The following is a 24,553-nucleotide window of genomic DNA, read 5'->3' as shown; positions in this document are numbered from 1 at the left end:
TTCCGGGAAGTGTAGTGCAGGTGTTCACGGACAACACCACCGCCATGTGGTACTGCAACAAACGGCAGGGTGGGTTCGTTGACCCTATACCAGGAGGCTCTGCGTCTCTGGCAGTGGCTGGAACATCAGAGCGTGACCCTGGTGGTTCAACACCTGGCAGGTTCCCTGAACACCAGGGCGGACAAACTCAGCCGTCGGTGCATGATGGATCACGAATGGCGTCTGAACTCAGACGTGGCGCAAGGCATCTTTCAGCAGTGGGGAGAGCCTTGGTTAGATCTATTCGCCACAGACGAGAACGCGCAATGTCCTCAGTTCTGCGTGTTGGAATTTCCAAGGCAGCACACGCTCGGCTTCGCTTTTCTTCGCGAGTGGAGCTGCGGTCTGTTGTACGCTTTTCCACCTATACCACTTCTGCCCAGAGTGCTGAAGATCAGGAGCGACCGGGCCCAAGTTATCCTTGTGGCTCCGGACTGGGCACCAAGATACTGGTATCCCGAGCTACTCAGCATGTCAGTCGATTCTTCGATTCGTCTGCCTCTTCAGGATGACCTTCTGTCGCAGCGGCAGGGGACGGTCCTCAACCCGAACCTGTCCAGCCTCCACCTCCATGCGTGGAGATTGAGCGGCGACAGTTGAGGCTATTTGACTTGTCTCCTGAAGTCTTATGTGATACTGGCAGTCAGGCGTCCCTCCACAAAAACTGTATATGCCTGCAGGTGGAACAGATTTGTGGCATGGTGCACAGCAAAGGCTGATCCTCTTTCTGAGGTTCTCCTTTCTTCTCTCTCTTGCCCAGCAGGGCTCTGCTCTAGGCACTACCAAGGGCTATCTTTTTGCCATTTCCACCTTCTTAAGGCTCCCTGATCAGCCCTCTTTGTTCAAGTCCCCGCTTGTAAATAGGTTTTTGAAGGGCATTACTCATATGTTCCCTCCTGTTCCCTTTGTGATGCCTCAGTGGGACTTGAACCTTGTTCTAACCTTTCTGATGTGACCTTCCCTTCGAGCCACTTCATAACTGTCCTCTTCATCTTCTTAGCCTTAAGACTGCTTTCCTGGTTGCCATCACCTCTGCCAGGAGAGTGAGTGAGCTCCAAGCTCTTTCTTCCAAACATCCTTTCCTTTCTGTCCATCCGGACAAGGTTGTGTTGCGTACACGTCCCTCTTTCCTGCCCAAGGTAGTCACAGCCTTCCACATCAGGCAGTCTATCACCTTGCTCACCTTCTTTCCGCCTCCGCATCCCTCGAAAGAGGAAGAGAGGCTCTACCGCCTGGACCCAAAACGTGCGCTCTCCTACCTTGATCGCACACGTCCGCTCCGGGTGTATGACCAATCTTTGTTGGCTACGTGGGCGCGAAGAAGGGACGGGCGATGCACAAACGGGGTCGTGTTGTGCATCAAGGCATGCTACTCCTTGGCTAAAAAGGAGCCTCCTGTTGGGCTGCGGGCCCATTCCACTCTGGCCATGGCGGCTACTACTGCTCTGGGCCGGGGAATCCCCTTGCAGGACATCTGTCAGGCATCTACATGGGCCTCGCTGCACACGTTCTCTAGACACTTCTTCCTGGACAGCCAAGTCCGGAGAGATGGCTTTTTCGTCCGTTCCGTTTTCCAGGACTTTCTGGTGTGATTATTGGTTCGCAGACCCACCACCGGGGTTGGTATTGCTGGGGTATCTATTCTAAGGTAAGGAATCTAATACTAACCTGTCTCTTTCAGATGCATAAGTTACTTATCTTGGGTAACGATATCAGTAAAACAGTAGTTAGTATTAGATTCCTTACCGACCCACCCATCCTCCCCGTTCTGCGAACCGATATCTAGGGTTAAGGTCATCCCCCTTTCAGGGCCCTAGTTTCATGGCACCAGTGTTAGTTTTTATCATGGCTACTTTTCCTGCACATAAACATCAGCTGCTTTGTGTATTAAGTGTTTTTTATCCAGCTCAATCACATCTATTTTATTGACCTTTAAAGGATTACATACTGTGCCAGCCCTGCATGGATTTAGACTGTATTTTGCAAGTTCCACCAAAAGAGCTGTAAAACTGACCAATTACACAGAACCTAGCTGAGTTGGTTCTGGACGTCTAACTTTTAGTTGTGCCAATGTGTCCCTAGTTTATTTGTATAGCCAGTGATCAGCTCAGTTAGCTACATTTAATGTATGCTGATGTAAGAAGTGTTGTCATTTCAGGACTGTGTACAGCTGATCCTAACAAGGTGCTCCCTCCTGTGAGCAAGCTGGCACTGGGAAACAAGACATAAGCCACTGAGTATTTTAGAAGGTGATAAGTGCTGCCAGGGCACAATAAGAGTGCTTAAACATGAGGGACTTCACACAGCCCCTGAAATAGCAGTCTGCACCCGACACTGGAGCGTGAGTCCTCTGACGGTGAGGAGTTTACCTGGCGGGCAACCCGGGCATGAGTCATCGCACCAGTCAGCTGAGCAAGGTACACACATTAAACTGCACAACTGTAACGAAATACCGGCACACGATTACCTAAACTTTACAGGCAGGGATGTGCAAGGCAGCAGGTCGAAGTGGCTTATAGTGGTCAAACTTACAAGTGAAAGTAGAAAGCAAGGCAAGCTCCCGCTTATTTTGCTCTGCTTGTTCGAGGCTCTGAAATCTAAAGTGAAAGTTGCTGGCAGTGGGCATAAGCCATTTTAGGCAGCCTGCTTTGTTTGCTACTAAAACGTAATGTAAATAAAACATGATCACTGATGCAAAGTGCTCGCAGCGGTTGTCAACCGAGTGCCACGCTGTAGCTGCATAATGAAGCGCGACCGCACCACCCTAAGCATAAAAAGCAATTAATACTAAACGCAAGCGCAGGATTGGGTGAGCAAAGTGTTGCGTAGGGTGGTTGAGGCCTTGGACCTTGGGCTTCCTACTGAGGTGCTTAAGCCAGTAGCAGCCTCTTCGGAGCCCTTGCTGCCTTTCAATGAGGCCCTCACTGACATCCTTCTAAGCTCCTGGTCCAAGCCCAGCACAGGGGCATCTGTGGATAGGATGATTTCCAGACTCCACTGCCCGGCCCCGGGCGACCCACTTTTCCTCTCCCAACATCCTACCCCTGAGAGCTTGGTGTCCCAAACCTCATGCTCGAAAGGAAACTGTTTCCCTACTGCTCCTCAAGATACAGAATCCAAGAAGCTGGACCATCTCGGGAGGATGTTTGCTTCCACCATCTTAGGTTTGCGGTCGGTGAACATCTCATGTCTCTTGGGCCGTTACACACATTCGGTGTGGGACACGATTGCGCAAGTGCTGCCACAGTGCCGTAGGCCGTGCTTGCCCAAGCTTTTGTTGAAGGTCGAGATGCAGGAAAGTTCACCATCTGGTGTGGGCTGGAGACTGCCGACTCACTGGGTAGGACGATTGCCACGTCGGTAGCCCTTAGGCTGTATGCCTGGCTAAGAACCTCTGGCTTCTCTGTAGATGTCCAATCTAGCCTTTTGCAAATTAAGTCAAGATTGAGCCTCTGCACTCCTTCCCTTTACGAATTACTCTTGTTTTCCAGCTCAAATGGTGAAATGCGTGCGAGCAGCAATTGTGAAACGCCTCATCACGGTTCAGTTAGAAACAAACAAGTTAGAATAAAGAATTCAAAATGCAAACATGCTGTCTCCGGAGTGGCGTAATTAAGGAAGATGTACGAGTTAAGATGTTGGATTAATATTGATAAACAGATAACAATGATGTAATTATGGAGCAAGAGTTTCGCAAAGGAATGATTTCCTTAATCGCAGTGCGACAGTTGGGCGCAGGAGAGATGTGCCCCATTGGATTTGTTTCAATCTAGTCTTTTGGACATGCCATTTGATGTCCGTCGCCTGTTTGGTGACAAGGCAGACAACGTGCTCGAGCGCTTCAAGGACTCTAGGGCAAGGTCCTTGGGCCTTGCAGCAACTTCTCGCCCCATGCAGTCTGCCTTTCGCCCCTTTCGTGGCCATGGAAGGGGTACCCATCCACATTCCACCCAGAGTCACAGGGCCGCACAAGCCACCCAGACTCTGCGTGGCTGTGGGACCCAGCATCATGGGTCCGGTTCAGTCCGCCAATGCCTCTCGCCTCCCGCTGCCTCCAAACCTTCCTAGTCCGTCTTTTCAGGGCCACCAGTTGCCAGTGGGCTGCAAAATCTGCCATCACCTCCCCCGCTGGCGCAACCTCGCGTCAGACAAGTGGGTTTTGCAGATGGTCTGAAGGGGCTACTCCGTCCCCTTCAAGACTACACCTCCCTCCATGCCACCAACACTCCATCACATGTTGAAGGATCACTGGGCCCTTCTCCACAAGGAATTTACGTCTTAGCCAAGGGAGCTATCAAGCTAGTCCCCGTGCCAGAAGTAGGTTGTGTTTGTGTTTCCCTCTACTTCCTGGTACCCAAAAAGGACAAAGGCCTACGTCCTATCTTGGATTTTAGGGATATCAACCGCTTCCTCCGGAAGGAGAAGTTCAAAATGTTGAGATTGGCTCAGATCCTGTCTGCCCTCGATCCTGGAGACTGGATGGTAACGTTGGACTTGCAGGATGCTTATTTCCACATTCCTGTCCTGCCAGCCCACAGTAGTTACTTACAGTTCATGGTAGGCCACAAGCATTTTCAGTTTACCGTGCTCCCCTTTGGCCTTACCAGCACCCCTAGGGTGTTTGCGAAAGTGATGGCGGTGGTCGCAGCTCATCTGCGCAGATCAGGGGTTCCAGTCTTTCACTGAACTTGATAACTGTCTGTTGAAGGTGAGCTCGCCCCATGCCGTCGCCTCCCACCTCTACGGCAGAACCTCTACGGCAGACCTACTGCACTTGCTGGGGTTCACTATCAACGTGCCAAAGTCACACCTGTTTCCTCTCCGAAGCTCCTGTCCATCAGAGCAGTTCTGGATACAGTGCAGTTTCGGGCTTATCATCCCAAGCAGCGAGTCCGGGGTATTAGGGCTATGATACAGATGTTGAAGACTCTATCCCGGGTTGCGGTGAAAATGACCCTGAGGCTGCTGAGCCTCATAGCCTCCTGCTGGTGGATCATGCCAGGTGGCGTATGCACGCTCTGCAGTGAGACCTTAAGTACCAGTGGGCGCAGCATCTGGAGAATCTTTCCGATTGCGTCCAGATCTCGGAGGGCACTGAACACCAATTGCAGTGGTGGCTAACAGACCAGGATTGGGGTCAGTGGCAGATCATCTCCCTTCCCCAATCTGAGTTCACAGTGGCAACAGATGCGTCGCTCCTGGGATGGGGCGGCCACATGGGAGAGGCGGAGAGCAGAGATCTCTGGCGTAATCCAGGCTCCACATGAACCTTCTGGAGCTCCGGGTGATTGTCTTGCACTGAAGGCATTCCTTCCTTCTGTCAGAGGAAGGGTAGTGCAGGTGTTCACGGACCACACCACTGCCATATGCTACTGCAACAAACTGGGTGGGGTCATGGACCCTACGTCCAGAGGCTCTTCGCCTTTGGACGTGGCTGGAACATCAGGGCATGTCCCTGGTCGTTCAGCACCTGGCAGGTTACCTGAACCCCAGTGTGGACTAACTCAGCCACCGGTGCATGATGGATCACGAATGGCGTCTTCACTCTGAGGTGGTGCAAGATCTTTAAGCAATGGGGAGAACCTTTGTTCTTTTCTCCACCGAAGACAACTCGCAATGTCATCAGTTCTGCATGTTGGAATTTCCGAGGCGGAACTTGCTTGGCGACGCTTTTCGTTGCGAGTTGAACTACGATCTTCTATACGCCTTTCCGCCTATACCACTTCTGCCCAGAGTGCTGAAGATAAGCGCAACTGGTCCCAAATCATTCTAGTGGCTCTGGACTGTGCACGAAGAATCTGGTATCGCGAGCTCTTGAACATGGCCATCGATGCTCCGATCAGACTGCCTCTTCGGGAGGATCTTCTGTAGCAGCAGCTGGGGACGGGTCTCCACCCCAGCCTGTCCAGGCTCCACCACCTTGTGTGGATATTGAACGACGACAGTTGACAGCTTCGACCTTCCTCTCGAAGTCTAGTATGTCATCTTGGCAGCCAGGCGTCCCTCCACTAAAACGGTATACGCCTGTAAGTGGAACAAATTTGTGGCTTGGTGCACAGCAAAAGCTGTGGTTCCCCTTTCTGCCCCTCTTTCAGAGGTTCTCCTCTTCATCCTTTCTTTGGCCCAGCAGAGGTCTGCTCTGGGCACCCTTAAAGGCTATATTTCGGTCATTTCTGCCTTTCTCCACCTTCCTGACCTGCCTTCTCTTTTCAAGTCCCCTATTGTAAATAGGTATCTGAAGGGCATTACTCACCTCTTTCTCCTATTCCTTTCGTAATGCCCCAGTGGGACTTGAATCTGGTGCTAACTTACCTCATGTGCGCTACCTTCGAGCCACTTCTTAATTGTCCTCTTAGACTACTGTTTTTCTGGTTGCCATCACCTCTGCTCGCAGGGTGAGTGAGCTGCAGGCTCTATGCTCGAAACCTCCTTTCCTTGCTGTGCATCCAGACAAGGTTGTTCTCAAACTAGGTCTTCTTTTCAACGCAAAGTGGTTACCTCTTTCCACATACGACAGACCGTCACTTTGCCCACCACCTTCCCGCCCATGCATCCTTTCAAGGAGGAGGAAAGACTCCACCGTCTGGATACAAAAGTGCGTTATTTCATTTGGAGCACACAAAAAAATTCCGGGTGGACGATCAATTCTTTTGGCTATGTGGGTGCAGAGCAATGTCAGGCAGGGCAAAAACAGACCATCTCTCGATGGGTTATCCTTTGCATTAAGATCTGTTATTTCTTGGCGAAAAAGGACCCTCCGGTAGGACTGCGCAGTCATTCCACCAGTGCTGCGGCAGCCACTACTGCTTTGGGACGTGGAGACCTCTTTAGTGAAATCTGCCAGGCAGCCACGTGGGCATCACTGCATACATTCATTAAACTGTACTGCCTGGATACTCTAAGTACGGGGTGACTGCTTCTATGGCCATTCCATTTTCCAGGACTTTCTGGTGAGAACCTAGTTTGCAGACACACCGCTGGGGTTGGTATTGCTGTGGTATCTATTCTAAGGTAAGGAATCTATAACTAATAGTCTTTCAGATGAACAAGTTACTTACCTTTGGTAACGATATATTTGTAAGAGTCGTATTAGTTATAGATTCCTTACTTTCCCACCCATCCTCCCCGTTCTGCGAACTGACTTCTAGAGTTAGGGACTCAGTTTCAGGGCCTTAGTTTTGTGCACCAGTGGTCCGTGTCTTGCATGGCTCTGCGCTTCTGGCATGGAATGTCGTGTAAAAGAACTGACAGCTCGCAGGGGCGACGTCTAAGTAAATACTGCAATGTCATTTTGGTGATCACGATGCAGAATTGACCGGCGCCCCCTACCGACGCACAGGGGTACTGCTGAGAAAAAATTCTCCGGATCCAGTCTGACGCCCGGGGGTAATTCTAAGGTAAGGAATCTATAACTATATGAAACTTACAGATATATCGTTACCGACAGTAAGTAACTTGTTTAACGGTTGGGGTGTGGAAGGGGGACGGCACTGCGAGCCGAGAAAAAGGGCGCAAACCTACATAAATGGTCAGAAGTGGACTAGTCCATGTAACCGGGTCAGTCTCCAGGGCAGAACAAAACAGCCAAAAGGCTGGAGAAAGGTGAAGCATTCACCAAAGAAACGAAAGGAATTTTGATGGGAAGGGCAAGCAACGAATGAAAGTGGATGGGCCTAGGCTTGATCTAAAAGCTCTAGGTGGTTTCCTGCCACTAATCCACACCACTCTGTCCTCCATCCCAAAGCAGTGGTTTCAGAACCTCATATTGAGAGTGGAAAGCAGTCACTGCGCGGAAAGCAGCATTTTTTCCTACAGCATGCATCAGAAGAGAACTACAGTTAGTGCAGCAAGTGTAGACTGCATTCTTCCTGCCTCCCTTTGTTGTGTAGAGACCCAACAGAGTCAAGAGAGGGCAGAGACCTCCAGCCACCATTTTCAAATCTCCTTTTGTTCTCTGGAGACCGAGGCAAGGCGGGTGAGCATAGTGGACCTGAGTGCTTTCCCAAATGATAGCACAGAATAGCTGCAGCTCTGGATTTAGATCTGGTTGTTGACACTAATAGTTTTCAATGCGAGCCATATAGAACATTGCATTTATAGTACTAATAGATGCAGATTTGTTTTAATTTATATTTGTCTTCACCAGTTGCCTTCGGATTGAAGCTTTAGACAGTACTGAGATCCTCCCAAATAGAGAACAGCATGCCTGTACTTGACATCTAAAGATATGATGGACCTGTGTTTTTTTTTGCTTGCAAAATTAGTGATGGTTTCCCCCAAATAGCAAATGTTGCACGTGATGGTAAAGAAGTTATTGATTTCTAAATGGGTTGCAAGTGCCACCCTTTTCACCCAAAGTGTGACTCTTTGAGACTTAATTTGCTTATGGCTTACTACTTTAGCCTCTTTTGTTTTCTTCAGAACTTTTCTACGCTGGATTGCATTGTTCAGAGCCTTCTAGTTGTGGTGGAGTGCATAAACTTCTCACCCTACAGCAGTAAATACCCACCAAAAACAAAAGGTAAGGGTTGTGTTTTGTTTCATTTATACATATGAACAATAAGATTGTGGTGTTTCAACTGTTTCTAATTTGCATGGGTATGTGTGCGTCTGCAGGAGAGGATACAAACTCAAACCTAAATTGGGAAGTTATCCCCATTTATGTACAGTAAATGTTATTGAGGTCTTTAGTTGTACTTAGACAGAACAAGAAAGCCGCATTCAAGAAACCATACTATTCACTGCAAAATACTTAAGTAAATATCCGCTTTAATTATGCTGGACAGCAGCGTACTGTGTGCTCCAGAGAAGTTATATATAGTAGGTACCCAACAGGTGTGGTCTGAATAAATGCATCTCAGTACCTTATATGAAGCGGTCAAGTAGTCTATATTTAACTTTTTCAAAATCTTTAAGAGATTTACTAATTAATTGAGCCTTGACTAGGGACCTAAAAGCAGAGTGTGAGATATTCAAATCACATGCCGCCTTAATGTCAATCTTTAATAAATGCTGTGAGCCAACTAGACAACCTATTTCCACCTCAATCTTTACCTGGATGGAGAAGATACCACTTAAATGATCACAGAACTCGAGTGGCATTTTTAATCTGATAACAGTACTTAAAAAAAAAAACTAAAAAAAACTCTTGCCTCCCAGTTCCTGTCAATTCCAAATTCCCAGCGTATGTGGGCCTGTTCGTTGTTTTAGGTGAAGGGAAAATCTTTTAAAATGTATTTTGTTATTGGTACTACACTCCTGAGCGCCTTCGTTCAATAGATTCCCCCCAAGGGGCGAGGGTGTGGGAGCGTGGGCACCCTAGTGCATCTGCTCTGGGAGTGCAACATCTCCATCAAGTACTTGAGTCCAGTATGTCTGAGGTGGACAAACATCTAGACACACAAATACCACGATTTCCCGCATATGCCCTCCTGGACCTTCTGAACCCTTTGACCTACCTACCTGCTCAGTTCCCGTAGAGGCCGCTTGATGGCAATAGCGCTGGGTTCTGCAGTGCAAAACATGCCAACACACTGGCACACCCCTCAAATCCCTACCCTCACAGGTTGGCTACATCACCTTTGGCATGTCCTGGGGATGGAGAAGTTGTCTTTGACAATAGCTGGGAAGGGATCCATGTTCAATGAACTATGGCAACCATTTGTGTCCCTTCTCTCCTCCGAATTCAGGGAAATCGCCTGCTCTAGGTCACTCCACCTTCTACGGCTCTCTGATCCGCAGCTGGCTGGGACATAATGTCCACGTTCAATTAGCGGGACTCGGGAAACGCTTTTATTTGTTTATTTGGTGGAAAAGGTACGGGGTGGGGGGTGGAGGGTGGTGTTATAATAGGTTTCCTTTTCACACCATGTTATGTTTTGATTTTATTTCGACATGTTCTCTATATGCTCCAATCTCTTAGTTATGATGTATGTCAACTGTGTAATCATAGCTACAAGACAGCTTTTGAAATGCAGAACATATTGAATGTTGATAAATTCCAATAAAATGATTTAAACCATACATTTATTTTGTTGTATAATATTGAAAGTTGGAATTGATTTTATTTTTAAAATATTTAATTGGGATTCTTCAGTAGAACTGACTACGGTGTCACAGATCGACATAGTACAAACAGTAATGAGTGTGACATACTCTTCATGGTGGCTAAATGACGATGAGGTGCACCAGTATCCAACATTTATAGTGCTAAATAATTATACTTGAGTTCTGTCTGGCAGCACAGCATAGGGGAACGACACTTGCAGGCAGTGGGGAAGCCTGGGCTCAGTTTTCATTCCTGACTGCCCCGGTCCGACACGGTAGCTAGTACCGTTGCGCGGAGGGCGGGTCAGGTGAGAGCCTGGTACTTCCTGTAATCACTGGAGCGGGTAGCGCTCTAGTGGTTGGACTTTAAGTGCTATTTAGCCCTCGTCTCTCTTCGAGCGCGCAGCGACCGCGTGCAGCCGAAGACACGCCGAAGAGTAGCCAAAGAGTTGCCCGTCTGCGACAGGACGGGGCAAGGGGCTATGGGCTTTACTTCTTTGGACTCATTACCTATCGAAAATTCTGGTATTAGGTATTCAGCTCGAGCATTGAAACATCTACGGATATCTCCTCTGGTAGGTTGTGCTAAGGACTCTTGGCCATGTCTAGAAGGCCCTTTTTCATGTATACACTGTCATTTTCAGGCATCTCATATTAGTACTAACATCAGCAGAAACGTTGCAAAAGTCTTATCACGTGGCTTGAAGAGTTTCCTTCTGAATATCCGTTCTCTGCCCAAACACCACCTTGAGCTATGGGACCTTGCTTACACGATACAGCCGGATATCTGTTTTTTAACAGGGACCTGGCTTAAACTATACACAGTTCCAGATATAATGTTAGGGGTGCCTGTAGGCTACAAGATTTTAAAGTTAGATCGTCCTGATAAAGTGGGTGGTGGAGTAGCTATTATGTATAAAGAGGATTTGAAGGTCACAATACTCGAACAAAGGTGCTGTCCTTTAATGGAAATCATGATTTTTAAGATAAGCTCAGCCTCCAAAGTTTTTTGGAAGGGAGCTCTAGTTTATCGTCCTCCTGGACCCCATTTGGGTTTTACCCTTTCCCTTTTGGAATTACTGGCCCCGCATTTTAAAGCAAATGAAGATTTTATTCTACTAGGCGATTTTAACACTCACGTAGATATTCCCATGCACCCTGAAACGATATCCTTGCTCTCAGATTTATCTTCCTTAGGGCTTGTAATGCATAATAGCAGCCCTACACATATAGGGGGTCACACTTTGGATTTTGTCTTTTCCAACTGTACCAAAGTCCAGTGTCACCCCACATCCCGAGTGAACTGGACTGGCCACTTTTTGGTCGAATTCTCTCTACTGGGCTGGGATAAACTTCCTCAAAAGACCCCTCTCCAGCCGATTTGGCGCCGACAATGGCACAAAGTAACAGTAGAAGAGCTACAAGAGGGTGTGGAAGAAACCTGCCTCCTTAGAAACAGATAATGTGGAGCTCGCCTTATCTAAGTTTAACAACTCCCTCATAGAGGCAATTAATGTATTGGCTCCTCTGAAATTACATAAGCAATATCCCACCTCTAAGCAAGAGGTGTGGTACACAGAGTCACTTAGAACAGAGAAACAGGGGTGCAGGAAATTAGAGAAAATCTGGAGGAAAACACGTACTGAGGAAAGTAAGAAAGCACATTTATATGTTCAGTCCAGCTATTCTAAAAACATTAGACTGGCAATGAAGAACTGTCTTGCCCAGCAGCTTGCTGACGCTGGCAATTCTTCCAAAGAACTGTATAAAATCTTACAGGCCTTTGTAAAACCGGAAGCTTGTGAGAGTCCTGATGACTTTTCTCAGTCTCTCTGTGATGATATCTCTCTATTTTTTGAGAATAAAATAGAGTTAATTATGATAAAATCACGAAGGCCTCCAGTCAAAGGAACAATACCTCCATCCCCACTCAAAAGTCCATACATGGTGACAACTCACTAATGATGTTTCCCGCAGTCAATGATTCTGACTTCGCCTCTCTGATTAGTCATATCAAAACGGGGTCCCCTGATGACTTTCTGCCCGCTAAAATGGTTGCCTCCTTGAGCACTCTGCTTGGACCTGAGATTCAATCTGTAATAAATCTTTCCCTCAAGGAGGGACAGGTGCCTATGGAGTGGAAGAAAGCTGTGGTGAATCCCATTCGGAAGAACACGGCACTGCCATGGACAGACCTTTCTAACTTCCGACCCATCTCCCTCTTGCCATAACATACCTGCCCCCCCTCTCCTTCCCTTCCCCTTCAATCTTATCACCTTCCCTCCCCTCCTTGCCTCTCCTTTACCTCCCGTTTCTTACTACACCTTATGACCTTCAGTTTTTCTTTCACATTTTTTGTCCTTCTTGCTCCTAGGTATATTTTATCGAACCTTCCCACCAAACTGCGACCTCTTTATTGTATAGCTTATGGTGTTCAGCAATTGTTTTTTTACTTTTCATCTAGTGTAACCTTTATCCTATGTGGACTGCTTATTTTTTAATCAACTTTCTGTACTTATACACACTGTACCTGTATTTAAACACCTTTCTGTTACAATTGTAAAGCGCAATGATACCTCTGGGTCCAGCCAGCTCTATATAAAACCTCTAAAATGAAAATAAAAAAAATGACCGAGAAACATGTGAACACCCACTTGTCTAAATACATCGAGGCAGCGAAAGGTCTGGACTTTTCTCAATCTGGGTTTAGACCTAATCACAGCACCGAATCCGCCCTCCTTTCCTTGACCGATAACACCAGGACGGCACTGGATGGAGGGGGCTCTATGATTCTGGTGCTGTTAGATTTATCCGCTGCCTTTGACACGGTGTCACATGAGATCCTTCTCGGCCGTCTAAGGGAGGTGGGTATAGGAGGCGTTGCCCCGATCTGGTTGGGAAGTTTTATCTCAGGCCGGTCAAAAGGTGTCAGATTGGGCTCCCTCCATTCCATCTCTAGGGAGCTCACCAAGGGAGTGCCACAAGGCTCATGTCTAAGCCCTACACTCTTTAATGTGTATGTGGCCCCCTTTCAGTCCCTCACACCTGCAATAAAAAAATCTTTTGCTGATGGTATGAGGGCGGTATCTGATTGGATGGCTTTAAACTGCCTCCAATGCAACGTAGGTAAAACTGAGGTTATGTTGTTCGGGGAGGCCCCTCTCCTGTGGTCTCAAGAATGGTGGCACCTGGACTTAGGGCCAGTACCAAGTCCTATGCAGACAGTAAAGAACCTTGGTGTGCGGTTAGATCAGGCATTATTGCTTAAAGAACATGTTAATCAGGTAACTGGATCCTGTTTCCGTGTTATGGGACTCTTGAGGCGTGTGTTCCCATTCCTGCCCGATAGCCGCAGAAAGACACTTGTTCAGACTCTTGTAGTCAGTAGGTTGGACTATTGTAATGGCCTTCTCATCTCGGCCAATGAGGAACAACTTAATAGACTACAAGTGGCCCAGAACACCGCAGCAAGATTGGTTCTTAACGCTCTGCCCAGGTCCCCTTCACGTCCCCTGTTGGCTAAACTGCACTAGTTACCTGTTCGCCAACGGGTTAAGTTTAAGGTTTGTTGTATAATACACAAGTGCCTTTTTGGCTCGGGCCCTAAATATTTGGTTGAATAATTGAACCTCTATAGTCCTGGTCGTGCCCTACGCTCGAGCAACCAATTGCTGCTCCAGGTTCCCAGGATTAAGAGGACCAGGCAGGGAGGTCGAGCCCTGTCCTATAAGGGCCAATACTCTGGAACTCACTCCCCCCTCTTACTGAGACAAAATATCAACTTCCAGACCTTTAGGATATCCCTTAAAACATATCTATTCTGATTTCCTAAGTATATCACAGTCTATAATCCTGAATGGGCACTCTTAAGCAATTGCGCAAGCGCGGAGATACCCCTTTGGGGGTCGATTCCTGCGCTATACAAGAATATAAATAAAAATAAAGTAGCTGAGGAATCTTGCTATGGTAGCTAATTTTTGGTTTTATACTGTCGGCGACCGGGTGGATCAATTTATTTGAAACCAGGTTACGCAGCTTCCTTTTTAAGCCTATGCTTGTTATTTCAAGTGAAACTAGATCATCTCTACTACAGGATTTGAATATGCTGCGGTCCAGGTTTTGGCGATTAAAAGCCTTACTGCTTGCAAACTTATTGAGACCTGCAGTATAGAGACCAAAAAGCATAGAGACCAAAAAGCAGGAATACCAACATGTCCTTCTGCTTCAAGCTGGTTAGTGGTATTTTGAGTGGAATCTCCCATGCATCTAAACCATGCAAGTTATCAATTTGGGTTCCCTCTTTGAAGCTCAACTAGTTATCAACCGACTTGATTCCATGGATGTTAAGCCAGTATGTACATTGTGCAAGTCCACAAAGTATGTTGTGCATTAGCCTAACCATTAATGACCTTCGGGTCTTACACTGAGATCTTGTGTAGTTAAAGTTGTCATGTGAGCTGGTAAAGGTGGCCAAGCTAGAAATCTGTACTGCTCCGCTGATCCACAAGCATTACTTGCCTCTATAGACGTGCAGTAACAAAGACTTCACAAACAGGCAGCCCAACTGTTTAAATATAAAAACATTCAAACCAGGGCACAAGTCCTAAATAAAGAAGTGGTGGGACGCTCAAAGACAGGAAGTGACGTCACGAAAGGTAAAAACATTTGACCGGAGACGCTGGACATCAAAAAGGGAAATATAATAGTCTCATATCATTAAATGTCATGACTAAAAATCTCTTCATTATATTTATCGATGTCTACATAGAATTCCAAGCCAGTTATCAGTATGATGTTGACATTTCGACCACATATTAATAATGATGGGATCAGCATCAGGACCGGAGATACTTTATGGCTTTCGAGGATCCATATGGCAACCACAAGGGAGCCAGCAAATATTAGGACGTCAACCCAACTTGACAGCTCACTGATGCGAGTCAAAAAGGAAACGGGGTGCCTCTTGCACCCACCTGTGCTCGCGCTCGAGAGATTTTATTCTCCGTATTATGTTATCACCGTCTACGTGACACTGCGCCTGAATCATGTATCATGCCATTTCAGTGTGACCATTGTGTACAGCTTATTGTGTACAGCTTTCCTGTTCGAAAGGCAGTCTGTTGCAGAGGTAGGAGTAGCATGCACTCATCTTCTGTGCACCGTCTGCATTCAGTTAATGGCAAGAATACACACGTTATTCCTCAGCAAGGGCATCTTTGCAGGGGGGGGCGGCGTCCACCCGCGTGGTACCCCGACTCGAGCCCTGATTCAAACCAAGAAATAACTAATGGATTGCAATAGATTTGTTATTTCCTGTAAGACCAGATAAAGTGACCTTGATTTTCCCCCTTTCTCTACCAGTCTAAAGAACCTTTCCAGACATTTATCTTGCACCATTATTGACTCGCCCACATTAGATATCTTCAGTATTTGAATCACATTTCAGACAATGTAATCTAGTGTTGTTTTAGATTTCAAAGAAACAGTTCTATTTCTGTAGGCCATAATAGTACTTCCTTACCTTATTGTTGACTTTAACTGTCAAACAAGGTTTGTGAGGGATCTGATCTTGCATTGGATGACTGAGTTCAAATTACCAAGACATGCACAGTATGGATAAGGAATGCCCTGCATTTAATAAATATTCCCTGTTGACATGGACTTACACTGCCTACATCTTGGAGATGGGTGTAACATGATGCGGTTAAGCATCAGCTGTTTCTTTGTTTGAGGACAGGACATCATTTTTGCAAATTAAAAAGTTTTGGAAAAGCGTTATGATTCTAAATCCCGCCCGTTCCCAACTTTCCTCTGACAGGCCTACCTGCTAATTGCAACACAGCAGGGGTCCTGCGGGAGTATTTAAAGCTAAAAAAAGGGAGGAAATGGCAACAAGTGATAATGAACGCCTCACTAACTGACTATGCACAATGCTAGAAAGCTTTGTCACTGTTGCCCACCTAGGTCTACTGCCAATGAACCCAACCACTATAATACAAAGAGCACAGAGGCAACACACCTGTAAAGAAACACAAATGCTAAAAAATCAATCTATCTGGACTCTTCAGTGACGTTTGTCAAATCCTTTTAATAGTTGCCTGAATCACAAAGCGTAATGCAGTGCAGATGCAGTCAACTTGTTTCACCCTGAATTGGGCTTCCTCAGGGCAGTGAAATACTGTACTGTACTCTGTAATGTACGTAGAATGTTAAGAAGTCTGTGATAACTCAAATTGATAATTCCCAGATTCATAAAATCAAATTTATTTCCCGATCCTCAAATCCAAACGAACAAAAGAATGTTCACTATGATAAGTAGAACATCTAAAGGGGTTTCTCATCCGAATATCCATTGCACCGTAAGCCCATTTCAACGGACACGATGTCTCAATCGCGCCACCGAAGTAATAATTAGAGCTCTTTATCAATTTTTCAGCATTTTGCTTCTTTACGTTTGTTGCCTCTCTGTGCTCTTTTTTGTTTGTAGTATTTAAAGCTACAGATGCATTACTCCCAATCAATCCTTGAACTGCAACAAAAATGCATCCAATCTAGGGGTTCACACATTGGTACAGTTACCAAACTTGGGCATCATTCTTTTGATCTGGTTCCCCGATAGCAGATGGTTCGTTTCCTCTGTATCTCTGCCCGGGTATGTTCTCAGGCCTAAACAAATGTTAGCTTGCCCCATGATACTCTCAATGCTTAATACCACAATGGACACACTTTATCAGCCCAGTATTACCGTTGATCTCACAGGCAAAGCTGGATGGACCCTTAAATCCATGCAAGGTGACCAGATAGGACAATGATAAGTCAATATTAGACTCTGAAGATCCTGGTTCGGGCCAATGGATAGATGCTTTGGTCCCCAGCATTCCCGTTAATTAGAACAGAGATGTGAAGAGATGTACCTGCCTCCTCCCACACAGAAACACCATCCCATTAATATGAAGAAATACCATGAATTACGGGTTCACTAGTGACTGAGATGAGACCGTATTTCTTTCAAAACATTTGCTCACTTGCAGTAATGTGATTTCTCCATTTTATCCTTTTACCTTTCTTCTCCACTCACCTTGAAAATGTAACTGCATAGAGCTTTTTCAAAATGTGCACAGTGCTTCAAAATAGCATTAGACGTTAGCTGATGAAGGAAAATGTTATTGAGGAATTGATCTGCTCTTCACACTGACTGCTACTGAGCTAGTGTTCTCTTCACTAGCTCAGTCATGATGACCTCGGTATCCCTCAGCGAGCGAACACCCATCACTGTGTATGAAAGAGACGCTTGAGACATGTTAACTCTGTGAGCCTTCCACTGGCGAGGGTGAATCGTCTGTCTAGGCTGTTACTTTTCTTCCAAGTTGATCCTGAATTTAAAAACTGTAACTAATTGCTGATGTACACATTTGAAAGGTACCTGCCTTGAAATGCAGTATTTCTTTTAACCACAGCACCGCAGACTCCAACGGACTGGGCCAAGAGGAAAAGGGAGCCCCTCGGAAACCTGAGCTCTTTCTTGAGACTATTGGTAAAGATGATTGACTCTTTTCATGCACTTGCGTCTAAAGAACCTGCACCGGAAATGCCTGCCTCTTCCCTGGTGTCTGTCGGAAATAACCTCATTGGCATCTTAACAAGCACCATTAGCCGCATTGCTTTGGCTTCAGTTATAAGGAAACTCTTTGAATTTCTGATGAAGCCGCTGGCTACATTTTATGAGAAAACATCCAAGTAAGTCATATTTTACTCAAGGTATGATCTCTATTTCAAAAATGTATTATGTTTACTCAGTGCCCTATTATAAAGCTGCCTATGAGGCCATACCACATATGGGAATCTGAGTGTGTAAGCGTGTATTCATACCTTTTGTGTGTGCATTTTGCCTATGGGATTGCTCCTTCTAAGTGTTACTAGGCAACATTTTAGGACTGATTGTACAATCCTCAAAAACCTAGGCAAGCACAAGAACCATATTTTATGGAGATATGTGGAAAATGTTAAACTTCACCACTAGGGAGGGTCAAGTATTTCTGTGTACCCTTGCTTGTAGGTTTTCACTGTACTCAGAAAATATTTAGATGCATTTACAGTTTTGTAGCATAGGGCAGAACTCGTATTTCAATTATTCTGGTCTGATGTCTCATGAAGAGGATGCCTTTTCTACCTACCCTACCTTTTTCTTTTTCAGTCTTTGCAATTAACAATGGTCTTAGCTTAACTGTTGTCCGAGGGGTAATTTTTGTATTTCACTGGAACCTGAGCTGTAAGCATACAACACCTTGCATTCCTGAAATGAGTGCTTCCAGACCATAGTGGTTGCCTTGTTACACATGCATTTGCCGAAAACAAGCACCTCAACTCTGATAAACCCATAGTTTTTCCTCTTGAGCAAGATACTTTAATTTCTTTTTCCTTTAAAATAAAGGCTGTTTTACACTCGAAAGCTTCATTTTCTGTATTGCAGAAATGTTGAATAGTTGTGCCGCATTTTAAATGAAAAACTCAATGTAATTTCGGCCTCCTTTTTAGCCTCTACTTCTATAGGTCTATAGGGTATCTTTTTAGCCTCCACTTGTATAGGTTGTATGTATGTATATGTATATGTATATGTATGTATATATATTAGTGTGTGTAAGACCTCTGACCTCCTGGCCAGGGACCTGCTCTCTCCCTCTGCTGTGCCTCTGCCCTGTGCAGGTAGGTGTTCGCACCATGGTCTGGATTGCGTTGTGCCCGTTTTTCTGTCCCACTGTAATTGTGCCCTGTATTTCTAGTTATTGTGCCATTCTCTGCATTGTGGAGTGTGTATCCTTGACGATTTGTCGGACGGCCCCTGGCCATCCGATGTCACTGTAGGCGTGTGCGTATGTGTGTGTGTATATCTATATTTAGATCTATCTCGCCAGTAGGTAGTTATAGTTAAGACATGGTTTCCATAGGAAAAGCATTTTTTAATTTGCAAATATCTTTTGGCGCCGTTTGACGAATCTTCACAAAATATTCAAAACTAATGGGGCGCTCCGGTTAGCTCCTGTCTTTAAAGTTTCAGGGTGATTCGTCAAGCGGTGGCCGAGAAAAAAGGGGGGGTTCCCATAACAAGTCTTCTCCATGTTCATTTTCATAGGAACTTTAGTTGCAACTACAGCCTGAACTGCTGAACGGAATTACGCCAAAATTGGCTGAAAGCCAGCTCTTGGTCCAGAGTGCACTCTTTATGTTAAATGGTGTAAATCAGTTTAGTAGTTCCTGAGAAATTCATATATTTAGAAATATTGATATCTGGTGACCGCGGTGGATCCGCAAACCTTCCCATTATCTAGTTTGACTCTGACTGGCTGCCAACAGTTCCAACCGGGTAGTATTGGCAGCCATCTTGTGAATTGGTTGAACCGAATCACAAGAAAAAAGGTTAAAAAAAAATCGAGAAAAAGTGGCAGGGTAGGAACACTTTTTCTTTTTTAACTAAAAGTTTTGGAGGGACTCCCTCCTTCCCCTCGCTCCTCCCCCCACTCCCCCCCCCCCCCCCTCCTAAAAAACTGCTCTCGCTTTCAAGAAGCGAAGCAGAGCTGCTTTTGGGCAAAGGGAGCTCCATGTTAGCAGATTCCTTTGTCCAAAAGCAGAGGCGAGGAGACAGGGAGCCAGCAGAGACCGTGGGGGAATTGGGGCTCCCCCGCGGTCCCCAACTTGGAGGCCATGCCCCGGGGGGTCACTTGGGGCCGAAAATGACCCGGGAGAGTGGCCACTTGACCCACCCTCCCCTTTTTAATTTAATAAAATAAGCCCGGATATGGGGCTCCTGGGGCCAAAATTGGCTTCAGGTGGAGGGCCACGTGGCCCTTCCAAAAAGAAAAACTGTCAGGCCCTGGGGGATGGGGTCCCTTGGGCTCAAAAGGGCTTGACCCTTTTGAGCCACACTACTCAAAAGCTGCTGTGTGGCTTTGGGGGCCACACAGCCTCCCTTCTTAAAAAAACATTTTTTTTAAAAATACCAGCAACTTACCGGAGGCCCTGCCCCCTCCCTGCACCACTCTAACGCGCCTCCTGGCGCACTCTGTTAGGTGATGCAGTCCCAGCTGCTACAGAGGGTACCTGGGGGCCAACTAGCCCACCAGGTACCTTCATTAATCCCCACACAGTGGGATTGCTGAGAGGTGGTCCTAGGCCATGCCCCTTTTTACAACACACTGCAAACCCGCCTCTTGGCGCACTGGTGGTGGGGCGAGGAGACGTGTTTGTAGAGTGTTGTAAAAAGGGGATGTGGCCTCTGGCCACTCAAAAATCCAGCTGTGTGTGGCTTACTAGAGGTAACAGGTTGGCTAGTGGGACCCTCAGGAGGCAAGGGGACTTCATCCCCCAACAAAGAGTGCGCCAGGAAGTGCTTTTGCAGAGTCTGGGAGAAAAGGGGCGTGGCCGGTGTCCACCTCTCAGCAATCCCACTGTGGGGCTTTCTGGAGGTAACAGGTAGGCTAGTTGGCCCCTAAGGACCTCCAGCAGCGAATGGTATTTCAATCCCCATCCAATAGTGCGCCAGGGAGCGTCTTTGCAGAGTGGTGGGCAATGGGGGCGTGGCCTACTATGAGAACTGCTGGGACTTACTGGTGGTAATAGGAGGGGTAGTTGGCCCCCCATGGATGTTCTTGGGAGCCAACTACCCCTCCTGTTCCAGTAAATCCCACACAGTGGGATTTCTAAGAGGTCTCAGGAGGCCACACACCTTTCGCCACCACTCTGTAAATGCTCCTCCTGGCACACAGAGAGTGGTGTGGCTCACTGGTTAGAGGCGGCAGACCCGGAAGCAGGAGTCGGCCCGGGACCAGGGTTCAATTCCCGACGCGGCAGGGTTGTGGACCAGGGTCAGCGGACTCGATAATTCTCGCCTAGGTGCCTACTCTAACCAGGGGTCCCACTCGGCAACTCTGGGCATTAGCTTGCCTAATCTCCACAACGGCCCCATCAACGCCGGGGATGCCTGGCTCCACCTTTGGGACTCCCAGTAGGGACCATCCCACAGGGAAAGCCAGGACGGGTTCCCCAGCGGTATACCGCACCAGGATACTCCGGTAGTAATTGTGCGCGTTACAAAACAGCATATAACATAACATAACTGCTGGTTGGGGGGATGAAGTCCACTTTACTCCTGAGGGACTTTTGGGGCCAAGAAGCCCTCCTGGTACCTCCTGTAAGTCCAGTGTCTTGGTGTCTAGAAATACTTCTGTCCACCAAACAAAGGGGCACTTACTTCTATAAAGTGCAAATCATCCAAGTGTTTTCTCTGCAGCTCCAACTTGTAAAGTTGTCTGGTGAAGATGCTCGAGGTCCAATCACATAGACAAAGTTACAGACATACAAGGTCTTTGGAGACATTATGCACTATACATTTACCCAACGAAGTAGCACTTACTAATTAGCCAGTAAAAGTACTCCACTTGGGCAGAGGTGTTGCACAAAATGGTTGCCTCTTCTTGGATAAGTTCACAGACCCGATTCTGGCGCAGTGCTCATTCCACAGAAATGATACCCCAACAGGAAGCACTTCTAGAAATCAACAAAGCAGGTGCAAGAGTTGAAGCTCCACTTCTGTAAAGTACTATCTGATAGAGACTACTAGCCCCAGGTTCCTTACCATAGAATTATCCCCAGGCGTGAGACTGGATCCGGAAAACTTTTTGCCACAACATCCCTCCGCGCCGGGGGTACCGCACCACGTGACTCTGCCCTGACGTCGTCCGTGACGTCAGCGAGGATACATAATTCCCACCCCGGCGCGCCTATGTCAGTTTTTAGGTCTCACCTGAGCCAACGCGCTTGCGCATTGCTCCGGCGAGATTATAGTAAACGGAAAAGAAAAGTCTACCAAAACGGCTGCGGATCGCTTACAGTTTGTGATCTATGCGCGTGCACAGAGCCAGCCACATAACACACCACCATTCCCCCCCCCCCCGCCCCCCCGCATAAAGACTTGAAGCCGCTCGCGTACCACCATTTTTCTGAGCCTCGGCATCAGACTTCAAAGGAAGCCGCTCCCCGCCCCCATCAGACTTGAAAGGAATGCGCTCCCGCGCCACGCAATGCCGAGAGCCTTTTATTTTTAGCTTCAGTCTCTGTGCTGCTGCACTACTCTCCGCCCCCACACTTTTTCTCTCCTTCATCCCGACTAGTATATTACTTTGTTGCATTCCGCACGAAGGTTTCTGATTTTCAAACATGCCAACACCACAGTAGTCTTGGGTGCGGGCACAATATCCTTACATCGCTTTCCGATGTGTTCTTTTCGTGTGCATTGCTTTATCCATTAGTCTCTTTTTCATGCCCTGTACTTTGCCTGGGAGCCATGCCGACTGCGACAGCCTTGCCGCATCAGGCCGTTTCCTACATTCCTGACGTTCGTTCACACGCAGGAGAACTAGCTGATAGCGATACCTTCCGAGGGATGAACGCCCCCTTGCGAGTCTCTTCCTACGTTCTGTTCGGTGCGCGCTCTTCACTTGTTTAAGCATTTCTTCATCACTCGTGTTTACTGATGAACGTGCACTTTGCTCCAGCAAACATCATGCATGTATCATGTGTGGGTGCGGTCCTCCCTGTTTTGTGACATTTCACGACGGACTACTTGCTTCCACAGTTGCACTCCTGTTGTTGCCCGTTTGCACTTAGCTTGTGGTACATACATAGCCGCCTGACTAGAATACGCGTAACCTGGCGCACTGCACATCACTCGGGGACACCACCACATCACTCGGGGACACCACCACATCACTCGGGGACACAACAGAACTGTCCTTGCTTGCTACCAACAAGCATTGCCATAGCCAATAGGGCTCGCATTGCAAGCTATTGGCTTTGTGAATAACAATGCTATTAATTTATATATTTTCAAAGCCAACACATATTAAAAAAAATTGTCATTTACAATACCAATAGCTCACACTTTTCTAATGCGAGACCTATTGCATTGCAAATGCTTGTTTCTATTTTCCGCGTTCAACGCAGATCCGGATTGTGTCCTGGCCTGTTTCCGGGCCTTCTTTTCTTTTTCACGCTTTGGCGTTGTGCAACAGTGTGTGAATGCCTTTGGGCTTCAAGATGTGTTCCTCTTGTGCACGTCCCATGTCGGCGACGGACCCTCACCCAATTTTCATGTGGTGCCTGGGCGAGCATCTTAAGCCTAAGTCACGGCGGGAGCGCTGGATGAAGTTGCTGTCGGCCCGCTTGTCCAGGTCGGGGTCGTCCCAGCGTCCATCCCCCTACCTCGGAGCCCAGGAACCAACGGTTCCGTCTGCGACTTCGACTCCCGCAAAGGCTAGGCGCCAAAGGTTTCGGCATCAGGTCGTAGGACAGTGGTGTTGTCGAGGTGTAGTCCTTCGGGGCTCCCCTCTTCAGTGCCTGCCATCCCTGCCTCGTCGCAAATCCCTACGGGGCTCCCTGTGGTGTCGCAGGAGATCGCTGGGACTCTGGGATTGCCCCAGAGTCCCCCTCGATCCTCTGAGCAGACGCATCTGCCATCTGTTGGTGTCTGGTTGACCTGCCCTTTGATGTCGTCCTTCTGTTTAACACTCATGCGGACTGGGCTTGGGCTGCACTGACATCCCCCCCCCCACCCCTTCGCCTTGTCCATGCTTCCTCCTGAGTGGTTGCTAGGCTGTCCCTCTTGTCTTCATGACGCATGCCCTGTGGGGTCGATGTTCCTCCAAGATGGTGAGGTCTCTTGTGTTTGGGGGGGGGGCTTAGCTATTCTCCCTGTCCCTGTGACTCACCCCCTGTGAAAAAGTGAGTTTCTGTTGCAGTGCCCCCCCACTTTTTGCCTGATACCTGATGCACTTTTCCTAGGTGTACCCTGGGTCCCTGCCAATCAGGTACCCAGGGCCTGTGTTCCTTCCCTAAAAACTATACTAAAGCCTAAACCCAATTGGCATCTCTGGCCACATGTCAGCCCCTAGTGAATGGTACCCTAGGTACCCAGGGCATTGTGACCAGAGAAATCCCCTAAGGGCTGCAGCACTTACAGGGCCACCCTTAGGGGCCCTGTACCTTGACACCCACACGCTGCCTTTGCAGGCTGAGTGTCTAGGTGCAGAACTAAACCGAGTCGACATAGCACACATCCCTGTGTGCCATGCCCACAACCCAACTGCCCTGCCCTCTAGCTGGGTGCCCTATGCCAGTGGTGTGGGCATAGGTGCATGAGCCCTGTGCCCCTACAGTGCCCAGGGCCATTCCTGGGCACTGTAAGTACAGTGATGCGATTAAGAGTATATGGTGCTGGGAGGTTGTCATTACGAACTCTACAACACCATAATGGCTAAACTGACCAGTTTGATATCAATGCTTCTCAGCACATTAAACCCACACTGATACCAGTGTGGGATTTAATGTAAAATGCACTACAGAGGGCATCTTGGAGATGCCCCCTGAAACCTAACCTACAATCCACATCTGGGCTGAGTGGCTGCAGAGGCTGCCA

General features: G+C 47.4%; 1 protein-coding gene across 2 annotated transcripts in view; it reads left to right on the top strand.

Annotated features, from left to right (window-relative positions):
• RIF1 (replication timing regulatory factor 1) overlaps positions 1 to 24,553 on the top strand; it is a 357,947-nt gene that overhangs the window by 161,042 nt on the left and 172,352 nt on the right. For both annotated transcript variants that reach the window (XM_078681750.1, XM_078681748.1), the window contains exons 20-21: positions 8,461 to 8,560; positions 17,544 to 17,823. In XM_078681750.1, coding sequence (XP_078537876.1) covers positions 8,461 to 8,560; positions 17,544 to 17,823 — 380 coding nt within the window. The remainder of the gene's footprint in view (positions 1 to 8,460; positions 8,561 to 17,543; positions 17,824 to 24,553) is intronic.

Source organism: Lissotriton helveticus, chromosome 3_1 (genome assembly GCF_964261635.1).
Source record: "Lissotriton helveticus chromosome 3_1, aLisHel1.1, whole genome shotgun sequence".
NCBI lineage: Eukaryota > Metazoa > Chordata > Amphibia > Caudata > Salamandridae > Lissotriton > Lissotriton helveticus.
This window is presented reverse-complemented; position numbering and strand designations above follow the sequence as displayed.